We start from the raw sequence: 21,176 nt of genomic DNA on the forward strand, positions 1-21,176 counted from the left end.
ACTACAGGATATTTCAAAAGCTTTTATTCCAATAATTGGAAGATATAGAAAAAAACGGATAAATTTCTAGTCACAAGTGACCTACCAAAATTAAACCAAGAGGATATAAACAACCCAAATGCATCTATAATGGGCAATGAGACTGAAGCAGTAATAGACTCCCAACAAAGAAGTGCCTAGGATTGGTCAGATTTACTGCTGAATTTTGCCATTTCTGTCATTTTTTCCTTCTCTACTAGTTCTTTAAAGAACACCAATGCTGAGGATTTCAAGAGTGGCTAGACGGAGGAAGCAGAAAGCATGCCTCCTTTAGTGAAATCTTGGAGAGACGCTGGAGACACACCTTGCAGGCAAAACCACCAAGAAGAGGCAAAACTTTGACCCCTCCACACCTCCAGCCCACGCAGAGCATCTCCAATTCATGTTAAATGGAAACACCAGGAGGGTCCCCAGGCTGCCAGTCACCCGCGCTCAGACAGCTTGGGAAGACGCGGACAAGGTGAGCTTAGCGGTACCGCGGTACTCCCACAGACATCCCCGGGCCAGAGCAGCATAGCCACCTGGACAGACCGACCTCCACCCAGGGGAAAAAAGAGAAACTGAGTAATAAGCAGTAAGAACAAAAAAGACATGCGGGAAAGAGGGTGGGGCGCACTGAGCACCAAAGATTGGGGGAAGGGAATCCTTCCCGGAACTGTAAATAAACAAGCAGGGCGGACTGGAGAGGCTCCAGTAGGAGAAGTGGCACGCACCCAGCAACAACGAGCGGGAAAGCTTGTGAGAGTGACGGAGGGAGGAAAACTCCACAGGAGAGGGGAGAAAACCCACTTCCCATGTGAGCTGTAAACAAACACGCAGGCCTGAGAAAACGGGTGCAGTGTCACCTCCCCCAGTGTGCTTGGAAAGGGGAAAGCTTGCAGCAGAGGCTTGCGCAAAGGAGAACTCTGAGTAAACAAAGCCTGCAGGGCCAGGTGAGTGTTAAGCTCACCCCTGAGATCTGCATAAAAATGCCTCCAGCAACAGCAGGTTGACAGCAGCGGACAGGCAAGCCACAGCTGCAGATACCATACACAGAACTCATTCCAGACTCTTTCTTTTTGTTCTCTCTCCCTACCTCTGATGAGAAAACAACCAAACTACATCCGCATGCTGAAAAACTTACTGAAACTGAATTGCATTTGAACTTGGGACACTTTGTGGGTTTTGGTTTTTGTTTTTTTTTTGTACAGTTTTGTTCTACTTTATGCGTCCCCTTTGATGAGACAACTACAGAACATCTGAGGCACCATCTCCAGGATTGGAGACTGAGACGGACACCAAAATTATTTAGACTGAAACTTCATTGCATTTGAACTTGGAGGTTTTTTATTTATTTTTTTATTATCTATTTCTTATTTTGTTTTATTTATATATATATTTCATTTATTTACTTATTTTTTATTTTTATTCTTATCTTTATTCTTTTTATTTTTATTTTCAATCCTCTCTCTCTCTAATGCCTGTTCAGCTTACTGTCGATTAGTACACTAACATTCCCTGTTTATACCTTTGAAACTTTCTTGTTTGATTCCTTATTTCGTTTTTCTCCTACTTGTCTGTTTATTTGTTTTCCCCTTTTCTTTAACTTCTTGCTTTCCATCTCCTCTCACCCTTCCATTCTAAATATTACCATTGTTATTATTAAAAGCTAGAAAATACTTAATTGCACACAGTACAGGGACAGTAACAACACCAAGGACAATGATGGGAAGACAGAAAAAAACAGGGAAACCAGGTTAACCACAGCAAAAAATGAGTACAGGAACCAGAGGGGAATGAAGAAAACAGATACTCAGATCCAGACTCCAACAAAATGAAGATAAACTATGCCAAAGAACCCAACGAAGCCCACAAGAATAATTTAAAAGAAGACATACTACAGGTACTCAATGAGAATTTTATAGAGATGACACTGGATATGGTCAACCAAAATCTACAGGAGACACTCAAGAAATTCCAAGACAACAAAAATAGAGAATTTGAAGAAGCAAAAGAAGAAATAAAGGAAACCATAGAAGCACTGTATAAACACCAAAGTGAAACAGAGAACACGATGAATAAACAGATAAATGATCTCAGGACAAAAATAGACAACATTAAAGAGGAAACCACCCAGGATATGGAAAACCTCAGAAAAAAGAATGAAACAGAACTGCAAAACAAAACGGAAGGCCAATCCAGCACAACAGAACAAACAGAAGACAGAATCTCAGAACTTGAAGATGAAATAGTAATTAAAGGAAAAACCAAAGAACTATTAATTAAACAACTCAAGACCTGTGAAAAGAAAATGCAAGAACTCACCGACTCCATCAAAAGACCAAACTTGAGAATCATAGGCATCGAAGAAGGAGAAGAGGTGCAAGCGAAGGGAATGCGTAATATATTTAACAAAATAATAACGGAAAATTTCCCAAATCTAGAGAAAGATATTCCCATACAGATGCAAGAGGCCTCCAGAACACCAAACAGACCAGATCAAAATAGAACTACTCCACGACATATCATCATTAAAACAACAAGTTCAGAAACTAAGGAAAGAATATTGAAGGCTGTAAGAGAGAAAAAACAAGTAACATACAAAGGTAAACCCATCAAAATCACAGCAGACTTCTCAACAGAAACATTAAAAGCAAGAAGAGCGTGGGGTGAGATCTTCCGGGCACTGAATGAAAATAACTTCAACCCCAGGATACTCTACCCAGCAAAACTATCATTCAAGATAGATGGAGCAATAAAAGTCTTCCATGATAAGCAGAAACTAAAACAATATGTGACCACAAAGCCACCACTACAAAGGATTCTTCAAGGGATTCTGCACACAGAAGGTGAAACCCAACTTAACCATGAAAGGACAGGCAGCACCAAACTACTACAGGAAAAGAAAAAACAAGAAAGTAGAGAGTAACCTCAACTTAGGTACACACAATCAAACCTTCAACCAACTAAGACAACTAAATGACAGGAATCACTACATACCTATCAGTACTAACACTTAATGTTAACGGACTTAATTCACCCATCAAAAGGCACCGTTTGACGAAATGGATTAAAAAGGAATATCCAACAATTTGTTGCTTACAGGAGACCCATCTCACTGACAGAAATAAGCATAGGCTTAGGATGAAAGGCTGGAAGAAGATTTACCAAGCCAATGGCCCCTGAAAACAAGCAGGAGTAGCAATACTTATCTCTGACAAAGTAGACTTCAAACCTACATTGGTCAAATGAGATAAAGAAGGACATTCCATACTAATAAAAGGGGAAATAGACCAAAAGGAAATAATAATCATCAACCTGTATGCACCCAATGTCAATGCACCCAATTTCATCAAACATACCCTGAAAGACCTAAAAGCATATATTAACGCCAACACAGTGTTTGTGGGAGACTTTAACTCCCCACTGTCATCAATAGATAGGTCATCCAAACAAAAAATCAATAAAGAAATCCAAGATCTAAAATATACAATAGATCAAATGGACCTACTTGATGTCTACAGAACATTCTACACAATATACATTCTTCTCAGCATCCCATGGAACCTTCTCCAAAATAGATCATATCCTAGGGTACAACGCAGGCCTCGGCAAATATAAGAAAATAGAAATTATACTGTGCATACTATCTGATCACAATGCAGTAAAAGTAGAACTCAAAAACAAAAGTAAAGACAAAAAACATGCAAACAGCTGGAAACTAAATAACTCATTACTTAATGAACAATGGATCATCGATGAAATAAAAGAGGAAAGTAAAAAGTTCCCGGAAGTCAATGAAAATGAAAACACAACCTACTGGAACCTATGGGCCACAGCAAAGGCAGTTCTGAGAGGAAAGTTTATAGCCATGAGTGCATATATTAAAAAGACTGAAAGATCCCAATGAATGACCTAATGATACATCTCAAACTCCTAGAAAAACAAGAACAAGCAAATCCCAAAACAAATAGAAGGACAGAAATAATAAAAATAAGAGCTGAAATCAACGAAATAGAAACCAAAAAAAACCATACAAAGAATTAATGAAACAAGAAGTTAGTTCTTTGAAACAATAAACAAGATCGACAGACCCCTGGCAAACCTGACTAAAATGAGGAGAGAAAAAACCCAAATTAGTAGAATCGGGAATGTAAAAGGGGAGATAACAACAAACACCATGAAGTCCAGGAAATCATCAGAGACTACTTTGAGAACCTATATTCAAATAAATTTGAAAATCTTAAAGAAATGGACAGATTTCTAGATACATATGACCATTCAAAAGTGAACCAAGAGGAAATTAATCACCTGAACAGATCTGTATCACAAAATGAAATTGAAGCAGCAATCAAGAGTCTCCCCAAAAAGAAAAGTCCAGGACCTGATGGATTCTTTGCTGAATTCTATCAGACCTTTAAAGAAGAACTGATACAAACCCTTCTTAAACTGTTCCACGAAATGGAAAGGGAAGGAAAACTGCCTAACACATTTTATGAAGCCAGTATTACACTTATCCCAAAACCAGGCAAAGACACCTCCAAAAAGGAGAACTATAGGCCAATCTCCTTCATGAACATTGATGCAAAAATCCTCAAGAAAATAATGGCAAACCGAATTCAACAACACATCAAAAAAGATTATTCACCACGACCAAGTAGGCTCATCCCAGGGATGCAGGGGTGGTTCAACATACGAAAATCAATAAACGTAATAAACCACATTAACAGAAGCAAAGACAAAAACCACTTGATCATCTCAACAGATGCAGAAAAAGCCTTTGATAAGATCCAACATCATTTCACGATAAAAGCTCTAACAACACTAGGAATAGAAGGAAAGTACCTCAATATTATAAAACCTATATACGAGAAACCTACAGCCAGCATTATACTTAACGGAGAAAAACTGAAACCATTCCCTCTAAAATCAGGAACCAGACAAGAATGCCCACCATCTCCACTCATACTGAACACAGTCCTGCAATTCCTAGCCAGAGCAATTAGGCAAGAAGAAGGAATAAAAGGAATACAAATAGGTAAAGAAACTGTCAAAATGTCCCTATTTGCAGACGACATGATCCTATACCTTAAAGACCCAAAAAACTCTACTCAGAAGCTTCTACACATCATCAATAGCTACAGCAAGGTAGCAGAATATAAAATCAACATAGAAAAATCATTAGCATTTCTATACACTAACAATGAGCAAACAGAAAAAGAATGTATGAAAACAATTCCATTTACAATAGCCTCAAACAAAATCAAATACCTAGGTGTAAACCTAACAAAAGATGTGAATGACCTCTACAGGGAAAACTATACACTTCTGAAGAAAGAGTTGAGGAAGACTATAGAAAGTGGAGAGATCTCCCATGCTCATGGATTGGTAGAATCAACATAGTAAAAATGTCGATACTCCCCAAAGTAATCTACATGTTTAATGCAATTCCCATCAAAATTCCAATGACATTCATTAAAGAGATTGAAAAATCTACCATGAAATTTATATGGAAACACAAGAGGCCATGAACAGCCAAGCCAATACTCAGTCAAAAAATAATGTTGGAGGTATCACGATACCTGGCTTCAAACTATATTACAAAGCAATAACGATAAAAACAGCATGGTACTGGCACAAAACAGACATGAAGACCAGTGGAACAGAATAGAGGACCCAGATATGAAGCCACACAACTATAACCAACTTGTCTTTGACAAAGGAGCTAAAAATATACGATGGAGAAATAGCAGCCTCTTCAACAAAAACTGCTGGGAAAACTGGTTAGCTGTCTGCAAAAAACTGAAACTAGATCCATGTATATCACCCTACACCAAGATTAACTCAAAATGGATCAAGGATCTTAATATCAAACCACAAACTCTAAAGTTGATACAGGAAAGAGTAGGAAATACTCTGGAGTTAGTAGGTATAGGTAAGAACTTTCTCAAAAGTTCTCGAAACCCCAGCAGCATAGCAACTAAGAGATAGCATAGATAAATGGGACTCATAAAACTAAAAACCTTCTGTTCATCAAAAGAAATGGTCTCTAAACTGAAGAGAACACCCACAGAGTGGGAGAAAATATTTGCCAGCTACACATCAGACAAAGGACTGATAACCAGAATATATAGGGAACTTAAAAAACTAAATTCTCCCAAAACTAATGAACCAATAAAGAAATGGGCAAGTGAACTAAACAGAACTTTCTCAAAAGAAGAAATTCAAATGGCCAAAAAACACATGAAAAAATGCTCATCATCTCTAGCAATAAAGGAAATGCAAATTAAAACCACACTAAGATTCCACCTCACCCCTGTTGGAATAGCCATCATCAGCAACACCACTAACAACAGGTGTTGGCAAGGATGTGGGGAAAAAGGAACCCTCTTACACTGCTGGTGGGAATGTAAACTAGTACAACCACTCTGGAAAAAAATTTGGAGGCTACTTTAAAAGCTAAACATTGATCTACCATTTGATCCAGCAATACCACTCTTGGGGATATACCCAAAAGACTGTGACACAGGTTACTCCAGAGGCACTTGCACACCTATGTTTATTGCAGCACTATTCACAATAGCCAAGTTATGGAAACAGTCAAGATGCCACACCAGTGATGAATGGATTAAGAAAATGTGGTATCTATACACAATGGAATTTTATGCAGCCATGAAGAAGAATGAAATGTTATCATTCGCTGGTAAATGGATGGAATTGGAGAACATCCTTCTGAGTGAGGTTAGCCTGCCCCAAAAGACCAAAAATCGCATGTTCTCCCTCATATGCGGACATTAGATCAAGGGCAAACACAACAAGGGGATTGGACTTTGAGCACATGATAAAAGCGAGAGCACACAAGGGAGGGGTGAGGATAGGTAAGACACCTAAAAAACTAGCTAGCATTTGTTGCCCTTAACACAGAGAAACTAAAGCAGATACCTCAAAAGCAACTGAGGCAAATAGGAAAAGGGGACCAGGAACTACAGAAAAGGTTAGATCAAAAAGAATTAACCTAGCAGGTAACACACATGCACAGGAAATTAATGTCAGTCAACTCCCTGTATAGCTATCCTTATCTCAACCAGGAAAAACACTTGTTCCTTCCTATTACTGCTTATACTCTCTCTTCAACAAAATTAGAGATAAGGGCAAAATAGTTTCTGCTGGGTATTGAGGGGGTGGGGGGGGAGAGGGAGGGGGTGGAGTGGGTGGTAAGGGAAGGGGTGGGGGCAGGGGGGAGAAATGACCCAAGCCTTGTATGCACATATGAATAATAAAACAATAAACAAAAAAGAACACCAATGCTTCTCAAAGTATTCCATAAAACAGAAATGAAAGGAACACATCCAAACTCATTCTATGAATCAAGTATTAACTTGATACCAAGGATAATTAGGACACAACAAAATAAAGAAAACTACAGACCAATTTCCTTGATGAACACAATAAAATTCTTGCAAACTAAATTCAACAACACATTAAAAAGATCATATGATGATCAATGTTGTTTAATATCAGAGATGTAAGGATGATTCAACATAGGCAAATCAAATGTAGCACAGCATATAAATAGAATCAAGGACAAAAAAAAATTACATGATCTTCTCAACAAATGAAGAAAAAGTTTTTGACAAAAATTCAACATCCCTTCTTGATAAAATCCTTGAATAAACTTGGAAGTGAAGGAATGTAACTCAACATAATAAAAATTATGTATGACAAACTTGTAGCCAAAATCATGCTAAATGGGGAAAAACTGAAACCATTTCCTCTGACGTCAGGAATGAGATAAGAGTGTTTACTCTCTTCACCTTTAGTGTTTAATTTTTAATTAAATCTTTAGTGTTTAATTTTAATACAGTCTTTGAATTTTTAGCAATAAGGCAAGAGAAAGAAATTAAAGGGATTAAAAAATAGGAAAGAAAAGTAGAATTATCCCTATTTGCGAATGATATGATCTTATACTTTTCACCCCAAGAATCTTTCAAATCTGATAAACACTTGGCAAAGTAGCAAAATCAAGTACCTTTCTATGTAACAATAGTGAGCAGGTTGAGAAAGAAATCAGGGAAACAATCCCATTCACAATAGCCTTATTCAAAGAATTAAAAAAAACTATAAAGAAACTTTAGTAAGGAGGCAAGAGAGCTATACCAGGAAAATTATAAAATACTGAATTTTATAGAAAATACTGAAGAAAGAAATTAAAGAATACATCAAAAGATGGAAAAAATTTCCATTAATATTGTAAAAACTGCAATAGTATCAAAAGTGATCTACAGATTCAGTGTACTCCATATCAAAATTCCAATGACATTCTTCACAGAAATAGAAAAAATATCAATGCTAAAATTTACATGGAAGCACAAAAAAACTCTAAATAGCCAAAGCAATCCTGAGCAAAGAAAACAATGACGGAAGTATCAGACAATATCTGACTTCAATTTATACTACAGGGCCATAGTAACAAAACAGCATTATACTGACGGCAAAACAGAACCCAGAGCTAGACCCATACAAGCTACAGCCAATAATTCTTGACAAGATCCAAAAACATGTTAGGGAAAAGACAGGCTCTTTATAAAATGTCTTGGGAAAATTGGATATCCCCATATAGAAGATGTAAACTAGATTCCTATCTCTCACTCTGTACAAAAATGAATTAAAAGTGGATCAAAGAGAGTAATAGATGGGGTGAATTTGATGAAAGTACACTATATACACGTATGGAAACATACATGCTAATAAAAAAGAGAAAAAACCAAAGTAGAATACCTTAATGAAACATTGAACATACTAGAGAAAAACAGGAGAAACTAGTCAAGATCCAGGCACAGGCAATGACTTTCTGAATAGGATCCAGTAGATCAGGAAATATAATAGCAAGAATTGGCAAATGAGATTGCATCAAATTAAAAATGCTCTGCACAGCCAAAGAAACAATTTTCAGAGTGAAGTGACAGTCCACAGAATTAGAGAAAAAATTTTCCAGCTATTCATCTGACAGGAAAAAAAATCCAGAATATATAAAAAACCCAAAAAATTAAATGCCAGAAGAATAATTCAATTAATAAATGAGCAAATGAATTTAATAGACAGGTGTCAAAAGTTTAAGTACAAATGGCCAAAAAGTACGTGAAAAAATGTTTAACTTCCTTAGCCATTTGGGGAAATGCAAATCAAAATTAAGTTAAGATTCCATTTCATCAAGAATAGGGAAAAAAACCAACAAATACTGCTGAGGATGTGGGGGGGGAAAAGGAATCCTCATATTCTATTGATAAGAATATGAATTAGTTCATCCACTATCAGTGTGGAGGCTCCTCAAAAACCTAAAAATAGAACTACCATAGGATCCAGGTATACTGCTCTTAAGATATATACCCTAAGGAATCAAAATCAGCACCACAGAGATAACTGCATACCTATGTTTCATTGACGCACTATTCACAAAGCCAAGTTATGGAATCAGCCTAGGTGCATACTGACAGATGAATGGATAAAGAAGATGTGGTATACATATACAATGGGATTTTATTTAGCCATAAAATCATGTCATTTGCAGAAAAATAGATGGAACTGGAGATCATCATATTAAGCAAAATAAGAGTCAGAAAGACAATTACATGCTTTCTCTTCTATGTGGAATCTATGAACATAGAAGGAAACTATTAGGAAAACAGCAGTAGGGGTAAGGGGGACAAGAGAGGGGATGCAGGGTGGATATGAACAAAGTACATTATATACATGCATGGATATGTTATAATGTTAGGTAGCAATTAGCCATGAGTGATGGATGAGGCAGGATAAATGAGGAGACAGGAAAATTTTGTTGTCTTAATAAATATTTAAAGGGCCAGACTGAGACATCAGAAGAAAGAAAAGCCTAAAAAGTTAGAGCAGCTAGCCCATCTTCTCCCATCTCCTTTTAGATGTTAGGTTACAAGAACAGGGCTATCTGGGTTCCAGGGCTATCTGTATCTGCCTTTCTCTCTTTGTGATGTTAAACTACTAGCTCCTTGGATGGGTGGAGAATATCATGTTTGGCAGATGAAAGTTCTAAGGCATATCTTTTGTCCCTGTGATTTTGGTAGGCCTGGACAACACCTTCCTGTTTTAGCAGCCATCTCAGCCACCTAGATCCATTATCTTTGACCTCAAGTTTTCCTGCAGCTCTCTGAAAGTAGAAGACAAAGAGATGGGGAGGGGGGCACCATTTTGAGTCTCTACTCCCATTTCCTGCATGGGGGGCAGGAAATGTTTCTCCCTTTTTTTCCCACTTCTCTCTACTTTTATTCTGTTATACTAAATTCCTTTCCTAATAAACTTTACTATTACTTTTACTATATTTTTGCATCTTGCTGGAATTCATCTCTTGCTGGCCACAAGGATTGAGGTATTTTTTTCTGACAATAATGAAGCCCTTTTTTTTTTGTATAATTAAAATACATGATTAAAGATTTAAAAAGTATAAATATATGTAAGAGTGTATATATATATATATATATACATATATATGTATATATATATAAATACATATATGTATATATAAATACATATATATGAGTATATATATACATATGTATATGTATATACATAAATACATATATATGTATATGTATATATACATATATATATAATTTAAAAACTATCTTCAAGGCCAAATACACACAGAGAAAACCCAAAATTAACCTTCCTCATCATTTGATAAAAATCATTTGCTAGATTAAAAAAAATTACCCACCTGGATAGATAATATTGGCTTTGATTTTCAATAACTCTTTTAGGGAGTTCATATAATCATAGAGGTCTTCAAATATAGTTGTTCCTTCCCCTAGGATGCAATCCCCAGAAAAGATAGCATTTTCCTCTTCTAAGAGTAGAGCCATGTGATCATCAGTGTGGCCAGGCGTGTATATGACTCTGGTTGAAAAAACAAAATGGCAAATAATAAAGTAATAAGTAAGAACCACTGGCATACAGAAACTGGTGGGAAGTAAATTAGGAAGGCACTCTATCACTTGAGCCACTTGCCAGTCCTTTTTGTGCTGGTTATTTTTGAGATACAGTCTTGCTTGATACCCAGGCCAGCCTGGACTGCAATCCTTCTATTTGTGGTTCCCAGCATAGTTGGGATGACAGGCCATTGGTTGGGGGGGGGGTTGTCTCATGAATATTTTTGCCCCAGCTAGCATGGAACCACAGTTCTCTCAATATCTACCTCCAGAGTAGCTAGGATTACAGGCTTGAGCCTTTGCACCTGGCTAAAAGAAACATTCTTAAGTATATTATTTTTTTGCTCTTTAAGAAATTTAAGAACAAAGTGGTTTTGATTGATTTCACCCCATGTAAGAAATTTAGCTTTTTATTTTTATTTTTTGTGGTACTATGGTTTAAACTAAAGGTCTCACACTTGCTAGGCAGGTGATCTACCACTTGAGTCACTCCATCAGCTCTTTTGTGTGTGTTTGTGTGTGTGTGTGTTGGATGTTTTCAAGATAGGCTCTAGTGAACTATTTGCTCAGGCTGGCTTGGAACCACAATCCTCTTGGTTTCTGCCTCCCAAATAGCTAGATTTACAGGTGTGACCACTGATGTCCGATTTAGCATGATTTATTTCCACTTTCCTTTCCTCTAATCTTCACTTTTCATTGACAAATGTCTCAAACCCATTAATGGGAAAAGACTGGAGATTTACTCATTGAAGACTTTAAAACAGGCACAGGTTGAGGTAACAACAATATACTAGGAAAAGGAAGATTACTGGAATATAGGTTGACTCCAAGCTGCCTTTCAATACTCAGCTTCCATAATGTTGGCAGGTAGGTCTTTACCCTACAGAAAGATCTGAAGTCTTTTCTAAGTTATTTCATCAGCTCAGGAGGAAATACTGGAAGGTGTCAATGTTGGAAGTTTCCCAAAGAAGCAGTCATCCAGATTACTCTACAGTGAGGCACTCACCTACAAACCCCCATAACCCACCACAATCTGAGAGCTCCCAAATAGCTCTGCAGTTTTATCAAAAGACAATCATTAAGGCGTGAATTTAACTATGATATCTTGGATATATGCAGGAAGTTTTGTAAATGCCACAATGTACCCCCAGCATACAAACAAAAAGACAATTAGTAAATACCAGAGGATAATCAGGATTATTAGCATCTAAGGAAAGCCTCTCACAATGAAGACAGTGAATAAAAACTGCAAGCAAACAAAGGAATTCAGAGGCCACAGATTAGAAAATTCTCAGCAAGATCACAGACACTAAATTAAGAAACAAGACTATGTTAGTACAAAAGGAGCTCCTAGGCAACAAAAAGTGCTCTTGAAAATTAAGTGAGAGAGAGAAATGAAAGACAATATTAGGAGATAAAATAGATAAAAATCTTCCTGAAGATATATAAAAAGTCAAAAAAGAAGAAAACAGGAGAGGAAAAAAGTAGCTTTAGGATAATAACTTCAGGGATTCTAACCACATAACAGGAGTTTTCATATATGAAACAGAACAGATGAGAGAAAATAGTCAACAAGCAATTTTAACAAGTATTTCTAGAACCTAAGAACACATTTCTAGGCTAAAAAGGACTTGAAATGAAGGACTGACAAAGAGTCTTTGCTGTGATCAAAATTTAATCAGGCTCTTCTCGTCTTCTCTGATGACAGGGCTTAGAACAGGTTACTCCAAAATACTGCACACTGGCATACCGAGTACTGTTACTAACCTGAAGGAACTTGAGAAAACAACAAAAGCAGAAAGGTCTCTCTACCTCCTCCTGCCCTTCTTTCTTGAACGAGGTCATAAATCCTAGAAGGAAGTTTCTGACCTTTCTATGAAGTAGGTCACTAGACCCTCACGCAAGAGGTGCCTTTTCACACCTGGATGAAGGAACAGCCTTATCTCTGAAGACACAGAGACACGGAGAACAATCTGAACAAACAGGCCTTGCTAATTTCCCCATCATACTTTATCTGATCACATTTCTTCATGACTATATACTTCTTTATCAAATTTTGCATAAAAATACACAGGTTTCCCTGTTTCTTTGGGTCTTTATTTCTGAAGGATCCTGTGCCACAGGAAAGGCACAGAATATGATGGAAATATTATGTACACATGTATATAAATGGAAAAATGAGATCTGTTGAAATTATTCCAGGAATGGGGGAGTGGAGGTAAAGGAGAATGATGGGGGGCAGTGAATTCAACTATGATATATTGTAAGAACTTTTGTAAATGTCACAATGTACCCCCAGTGCAACAGTAATAAAAAAAGAAAAAAAAAACCCAAATCCCCAAAACACTTATTAAATAGAGCAGTATGTTTTTGCTTTTCCTGTTAATCTGTCTTTGTCAGTACTATTTTTAGATCCAGTGAGGGAAACTTTCCTCCCTTATACTTAGTAGGTCTGACATTGAGAAAAGGCTCTAGTTTCTACTCTTAGAGGAAATCTCTTACACTTGATATCTGCCCTCTCATATGTTACTGTCCTGTCCTGTCTTAAGCAATAATCTCCTGGAGTTGGTTTAGCCAGAATTCCCTGACACCTGATGTTTCCTCTTAGTCATTTTCCATCCCTTCCTTGGTTATCAATCCCTGCTTGTCCTTGCTGGAGTTATGGAGTGTCATCTCTCTAACTCCACAGATTGCAGAAGGCCCCGTATTTATTTCCATGGTCCTCATTCGTAAAGTTAGTCCATTGTCATTAACAAGGTCATGAACAGTTTTCTCTTAACAGGACCCAGAATCATCAACTATTACCAAGGCACATCATTGTGAAATTTAAGAAAAAAGTGGCTGGGAAGGAGTAATGAAACAAAAAAACAAACAAACAAGCAAAAAATAAACAACCCTCCCATACAAAAAAAATAGATGATTAAAAAAAGTTCAGGAATCAGAGGGCTTCACATTTCTCAACTGCAATGCTGAAACTAGAAGGAAATGAAATCTTACCATCAAAACAGAGAAGGGAAAAGACTGTCATTTTAGAATCTATATACAGCAAACCTTAAAAAATTAATTTTAACTGATATATAAAACATAAAAACATAAGTGGCAATATTTATGGGGTACCATGTGATATTTTGAGAACTGTATATAGTGTGATGTTTAAATAAAGTTAAGCTGATCTGTCTCCTCAAACAGTAATCATTTCCTTATGGTAAAAATACTCAAAATCTGTTCTTCTAGCTTTTGAACTATACAGTACATTGTCATACAGTTCACACAGTTCTATAGCCATCCTACTGGGCAATGGTACACCAGAACTCCTTACTCTTATCTAACTATAACTTAGTACCCATCCAGCAAACCTTAAATTAAGTTAGATTTAAAAAACACCTTTAGACATGAAAGGTCTTAAATAACCACACTTTCTCCAGAAGTTATTGGAGTTGAGTTTCCAAAGAGGGGGTACAATAGGGTTACGGGTAACAGGAAATAGAAAATCCAACACTGAGAAAGGCAAAAGAAGCCCTAGGTGCCAACAATGGGAACTCTGGGATGACAGCAGTACTAGGCCTGGAGGAAAACCAGTGAAGACTGGATGGAGCATGTTGGAAGTTACAAGATGCAAAAGGAGAGTTCTGAAAGATGACATCGAGAGAATCCCTGATACATTTAAACATCCTGAGAGATTTATATAATTAAGGCTGAATTAGTCACAAGTACATAGAAAACTATCTGTTATGGTTTAGATATAAAGACCGCCCTCCCCCACCCTAAAGGCTTACAGGTTAAAGGCTTAGTTCCCAGCTCATGGGCTTTTGGGAAGTGGTTGGATCCTGGAGGCTCTGTTTTAATCAGTGAATTAATTCATTGATAGATTCATAGTTTTATGGCATTATTGGGAGGTGGGATCTAGTGGGAGGAAGTAGGTCTCTGGGGTATCTCTGGAGAGATATATTCTCGGCCCCTTCCTGTCTCTCTGTATGCCTTGAGCTGAACCACTTTGCTCCCCCACATGTTCCCCACCTTGATGTTCTGCTTTACAACGCATGGACTCAGAAGCAATGCAGCCAAACAAACATGGACTGAAACCTTTGGTACCAGAAACCAAAATAAATCTGTGTCAGTTTTAAGTTGTTTATGTCAGGTATTTTGCTATAGTGATGAAAAGCTAACGAACACACTATCCAAATAAAGCAAAGCAATTACTAACTTCAGGAAAGCAAGAAAAGTGAAGGTAAGCATAGTTTACTACATGGTTCAGATGTATACAGTGTTTATAGCTGCTAATGATGTAATCATCGAAAAATATCCCTCCTCATCCTCCTTCCCTTGCTCCCCTCCTTCCCCCTCCCTCCTTCCCCCCCCTTCCCTTCTTTTCCCTCCCCTCCCTCCTTCTTTGTGGCCTTCCTTTCCTTTCTTTTTGATTTTGTCTGTCTGGAGAACCCTGAATAATATACTAACTACATCCGATTTCACTAATATTGTTATAAAATATTAATAAAAATTAAAAAAACACATTGAAAAATAATATGACTAAGCAAAATTTAGAAAGTCTAAGGGTGTTTCAATATTACAAGATACTTTTTTTTTTTAGCTTTAGTAATGGGTTAAGATACCTTAAAATAATAATAAAGCTTTGAGGAAAACTAGTAAGTTCATCTCCTTAGACTCTGAAAAGACATTTGAAAAAGTCAGTTTTTACTAGCATTTAAGGGAACTGAAATGACTATAAATTCACAGAAGTTCTCTTTTGCCAAAAAATAAAAATTAATCAAATCTTTTTTATCAAATATTGAAACTATAAAATCTTAAAAATCTGCTAAAACATAATACATTTATAATATATAAAAACATGAGACACCAGTATGATGGGAATAATTACTTTTGAAAGGCCAATGCCTGGCATTAAGAACTATTATGCTGGCCAGGAGTGGAGGCTCATGTCTATAATCCCAGGTACTTGGGAAGTTGAGATCAGGAAGATCTCAGTTTTATTAGCAAGATCCCATTTCAACAAACAAGCTGGGCATGGTGGGTCATACCTATATTCCCAGGTATTGAGGAGGCTTAGATAGGAGGATTGCTTGTGTCTAGTAATAACATAAGAGCCAGTCTGAAAAAATAACACGGCAAAAAGGGCTGGAAGAGTAGCTCAAGTACTTACTTAGCAAGTGCAAGGTCCTGAGGTCAAACCACAGTACTGGAAAAAACTCCTAAAATATTAAGCTGTTATAATTTCCAAGTGTATGCTTTATATACGTATAAAACATGTATATATATATATATACATATATATACATACATATACATATATATGCTTTATATCTATAGTATAGTTGCTCCAGTGGTGAGGTATTACATAGCTGTTTGAAATTATTTATTTTGTCTGACTAAACCTGCTACAACCTGTCAATAAAAGTATTCAATGTTATAGGCAAATAATTCCAGGAGGTTAATTTGCCAGCCAACTATCAAACTATGTGTGTGGGGGTGCGTTTCATAGCTTATGGATAATCTTTGAGCACATAGAATGTATTAACAAATAGCGCTCCAATCTTTTTTTTTTTTTCATAAAAAATCATTTGGAGAGTCATTCTTTTCCAGTCTGCAACTGTCTGATCTGTGCACATGCCTGAATGTCTCCTTTATTACCAACTCGCCACACTGCACCAGACCTTGGTAATGTTTTTTCTTTGGTATTTTCTAGGTTGCAGGCAGTAGGAGTTCTTAAATTAAGGGATCAGAAATTCCAATTCTGAAGTACCTGGTGACTAAGGATTTTATTTGCATAAAGCTATGTGAAAATTCAATTAACATGGGCAGAGAAGAAATGACATCAAGGGTGCTTTGCTAAAGATCAGAGGAAATGCCACTGTGGTCTTCCCATTTACCAGTTCTGCCACTTCTGTATGGAGTAGACTCCATGAAGATGGCTCTCGGAAAATTCATGACAGTCAACAGAAACTACCAGATTGATCTTTCTTCAAGAAATTAAACTCTGGAAGATTCCTGAAGGTGATATCCAGAATAAATTCTTATCATTAAAACCTTTCTTGCTTTCTACTACAAGGGTTCTTGGTGGGTATCACCTCTGCTCTTACTGTATTTTTTTCAAAGTTGGCAAGTAGGTAAGATCAACAGGACCATAAATACTTGAAGACTTAATCAAGTTTTAACCGTCTATTTATGGAACTTTTATTTACCAACAAGTTTTCAGATAAATACTGAAAGCAGCTAGTTTTACTGACTTTATACAAGTGGAAATTGGAAATAATGGCTATTCAGAAACTAAATGTTTTATCATAATTAGATATTTTAAGAAAAATTATTTGACAGTAATCATTTTTAAAAAGTACACATGCTTTTTATCTTTGATTATTAGTTTCCCTCCCACCTTAAAATAGATTTCCCTATTTACTTGTCTTAGTTTGAATGCAGCAAAACAAGTATTAAATAGAAGTCAGATGAGGGTAGAAATGACCCAAACATTGTATGCACATATGAATAAAATAAAAATTAAAAAAAAAATAGAAGTCAGATAATTTTGAGATCCTTTAAATTTTGAGATCGATTTATGCCACAAATTCAAGATAGTATTTAACTAAGGGGGAGATAGTGATGGGGAGCTAGCACAAAGGGTCTTTTGGGGCACTGATACTTACAGTTCTGTTTCCTCTCTGAGTTCTGCTCATATGGCTTGTTCAGTTTGTAAAAAGCTGTCACTTTATACATTGATGATATGAACACTTTTCTGCTTATATATTATACATACATTAACATATACATACATATTCATAAAAAGTTTTAAAATGTATGTCCTGCTCACATTGGTAGTAGTTAACTTCCAAGGGCTGAATATTCTTGAACTTAGGGTCCTGCACTTGCCAGGCAGACACTCTACTACTTGAGCCATGCTGCTAGCCTAAAGGATGATATTCTTAACCTGCAGTATTAGGTATAAATCTAATATGCATGATTCTTAGATAAGTGTGATAAACCAATACTATGACCTTGAACTTTTGAGACAGCAGACTTAATGAACCACTTGCTGTCTATCTTTACCTCTTCTAATGATTTTGTTCAGAGATTTTAAAAAATAACTGGCATAGTGGGAAAAGGCGGTACTGGTTTGAAGAATATGGATTCCCATTACGTCACATTCTCTTCTCATTCAAATGTTCATCTTCTTGCCTCTTTATAGACATTCACTATTTGCAGGATAAATATCTAGTGCCTTCCATGTGCCACAGACTGAGGCTATAAAGATGAACCAGTATCTGCCTTTGTCATATTATGGCTAGCTAATTACCAAACCCATTTCTTCTTTTTTGTGGTCATGTCATTAAACTGCATTTCCCAGCTTCCCTACAGTTTGGGGTTGAATGACTGAATTTATAGCCAAAGCAATAGAAGGCTTGGCCCATGAAAACCTACCCTGCTCTTTTCTACTTGATGGATTGATTGATGTGGGCACAGCAACTCTGAAAGTCAAGTGCAAGGAGGGTGTAATCACAAGATGGAAGGAATCTGAATCACTATCCTGTTGAACACCTTGAGGGCCACTTGCTAATCAATAACCTTTTTTGGGGATTTTATATGACTGAGAAATAAACTTATTTCATGTTTGAGCCATTATAATTTCCAAGTTGATTTACTATGGCAACTGGCATTAACTATCACTGTGAACTTAAAGAGCTGATTACCTTTTTAAGGAACACCAACACCCCTCCTCCCCACAAACTATAATACAATATAAGTGCTTTAATGAAATAATAAAAATTATACAAAAAGTTGGAAGAGGATTTTCAAAGTAAGTAATATGGAACAGGGCTTTGAAGAACAAATAAATTTACCAGGGAGACAAATGTGGGGGAAGGGGCAATGCCCAGAAAAGGGGAAGTGTTAAAGGCATGAACACATATATGTCTAGGTTTATTTACTTATGACTAATAGGGTTTGAAAGGGAGTAGTGGGAGTTAAGACTAGAAATGTGGTTTAGGGCCAGACTGTAGCACAGTAAGGAGAATGAACATGTAGGGAGTGAGAGCCACCAACATTTCAAGTGGCAAAGTATGTAAGGGATAGACTGGAAAGGGGAAAGCCTGGAGGCAGGAAGATGTAGTAGTAGTGGACATGAAGAGGGGCTAGCACTGACAAATATTTCTGAGGTAAAAACTAACCTACCTAGATATGCATGTGCAGGGAGGGATGTAAAGGAGAACAGCAGATAAAAGGTTAAAGGCAATCCTGAAGGATCTTAGAAGAATGAGTAAAATTCTCAGTACAGAGCAAAGTAGATGTTCTGAGATCAGAAAGTAAGCGCAGATTGTAGAGGATAGAGAAGGGCTATAATTACTTCAGTTTAAAAATTACTGAGTTTGAAGTACCTTTCTGAGTCGCTGTAACAGGTCATGAGGGGTTATGGGTTTGGCCTAAAATGTAATTATCATAGGTATGGGTCATCTTTTCAAATGAGAATATGGGAGAGCCTTGAAGTACAGGTAGAGCCCTAAACACCCTAGGAGGAAATGTTAATTTTTTAAATTTAAGTTTTATTTATGTGAAAAAAAATGGTAGGACTCAAGCAAACAATTAAGGGTATACAGAGAAACCTTTCTGGTTTCTCAAGCAATCCATTTCCTCTCCCCAGTGTTACCAGATTTGTTTTGTATCCTTCCTGGGGTATTCTTCACATAATAAGCAAATATGCCTAAATCTGCCTTCACCCTTCTTTATAATACATATACACAGACCCCCTTGTTTTTCCGAAGGGACATTTACTTACCTTAGAGTGGCTCCTTCAGTTTTAATCACGTCTCCATCTTTCAGAAAAACATACTGTAGCTCTCCACTTCCTATAATTTCTTCTCTCTGAGGATTCCGTGGGAGTTTTTTAATGCAATAGGTAGTGTCTAGTCACAAAACATGTAGATATATTAAGTTACACTATAAATGATTAAGGCTTTTAAGAAATTAACTTTCATACAGGTAGTACTTGTTAATGACTGTATAAAATACTAATATTAGGACAACAGAAAATGGGATGACATATAACAGCTTATCTATGGGATGTAATTATTTCATATATCTCAACAAAAGAGCTTTTTATTCTCCCATGCTCCTCTAGTCAATAGCAGTCTGTGTAAAAGTCTGAAAGTAGTTCTTCATAATCTCAGCTAGCTTTGACACCCAGAACATGTATTGAAGAGGCAGTTATAAGGAACCTGAGCACTGTTCTCTATCTAGGTGCCTATATATCATATAGAAGTCATGGCAGTAGTTAATAATAAGAAGCTAGCATGTGGGCCTTGCTGTGAGTGCTGAAAGAGAACCCCAAACATCAGATATTAAACCTTTAACTTAGGTGCCAGTGGCTCACACCTGTTATCCTAGCTACTTAGGAGGAAGAGATCAGGAGGATCACAGTTTGAAGCAGGCCTGGACAAACAGTGCATGAGACCCTATCTTGAAAAAACCCTTCAAAAAACAGGGCTGGTGGAATGGCTCACAGTGTAGGCCCTGAGTTCAAATCTTGGTACTGCAAAAAAAAAAAGATATTAAATCTTTAAAATAAGTTTTAACATATACTACTCCTTACCAACACGAAGAAAATCAATTACTTAGCCACTCAACAGCTGACTACCAATTATCTAACCAGTATGCTATGTATTATGAATATAAACATATGTCATAATTGGGGAAAGAAAATTGCAAACAAGGAACAAAGACTTACATTTGTACCATTTGCAGAATATCAAAAAAGACAATTCAGCTAATAAAAGCAATGGGATTTCAGAAAAAGGAGAAACAGTTAAGATTCATAAATATAATAGAAACTGAGGTGTTGTTTACAGGATGTTGGATAGGTAAAGATGCAGAGAAAGTCTTGTAGATAAGAGGAATAGCATTAGTAATCATGGAATATGGAAATGAGAATGAGCATCTATTACCATGTGATAATGCTACCTACCTGTTCAATGCAAAATACCGGCCAGGAAGAGTGGAAAAAGTTGCATGGGTGAGATGATCTCAGGTCATGGAGGGCCTTAAATTGCCTTTCACAGAATGGAAGAATTTTAAGCTCTGTGTTGTGGCCGCTACATACTTTTTAGGAAGATAATGAGATGGTGTTAGTAGGTGGATCAATACAGCAGCTCTAAGTGGGGACAGTGGAGAGGGAATCAGACAGAACCAGGAGGTGATAAC

The 21,176-nt window shown here is 36.8% G+C and overlaps 1 protein-coding gene across 2 annotated transcripts in view; it reads right to left on the reverse strand.

Moving 5' to 3' along the window:
* The window catches only part of Lactb2 (lactamase beta 2), a 47,871-nt gene that overhangs the window by 14,319 nt on the left and 12,376 nt on the right, over nt 1-21,176 (reverse strand). For both annotated transcript variants that reach the window (XM_074068689.1, XM_020166580.2), the window contains exons 3-4: nt 19,756-19,882; nt 10,766-10,944 (exon numbers count right to left, since the gene is read on the reverse strand). In XM_074068689.1, coding sequence (XP_073924790.1) covers nt 10,766-10,944; nt 19,756-19,882 — 306 coding nt within the window. The remainder of the gene's footprint in view (nt 1-10,765; nt 10,945-19,755; nt 19,883-21,176) is intronic.

This window comes from Castor canadensis, chromosome 3, assembly GCF_047511655.1.
Source record: "Castor canadensis chromosome 3, mCasCan1.hap1v2, whole genome shotgun sequence".
NCBI classification, from domain to species: domain Eukaryota; kingdom Metazoa; phylum Chordata; class Mammalia; order Rodentia; family Castoridae; genus Castor; species Castor canadensis.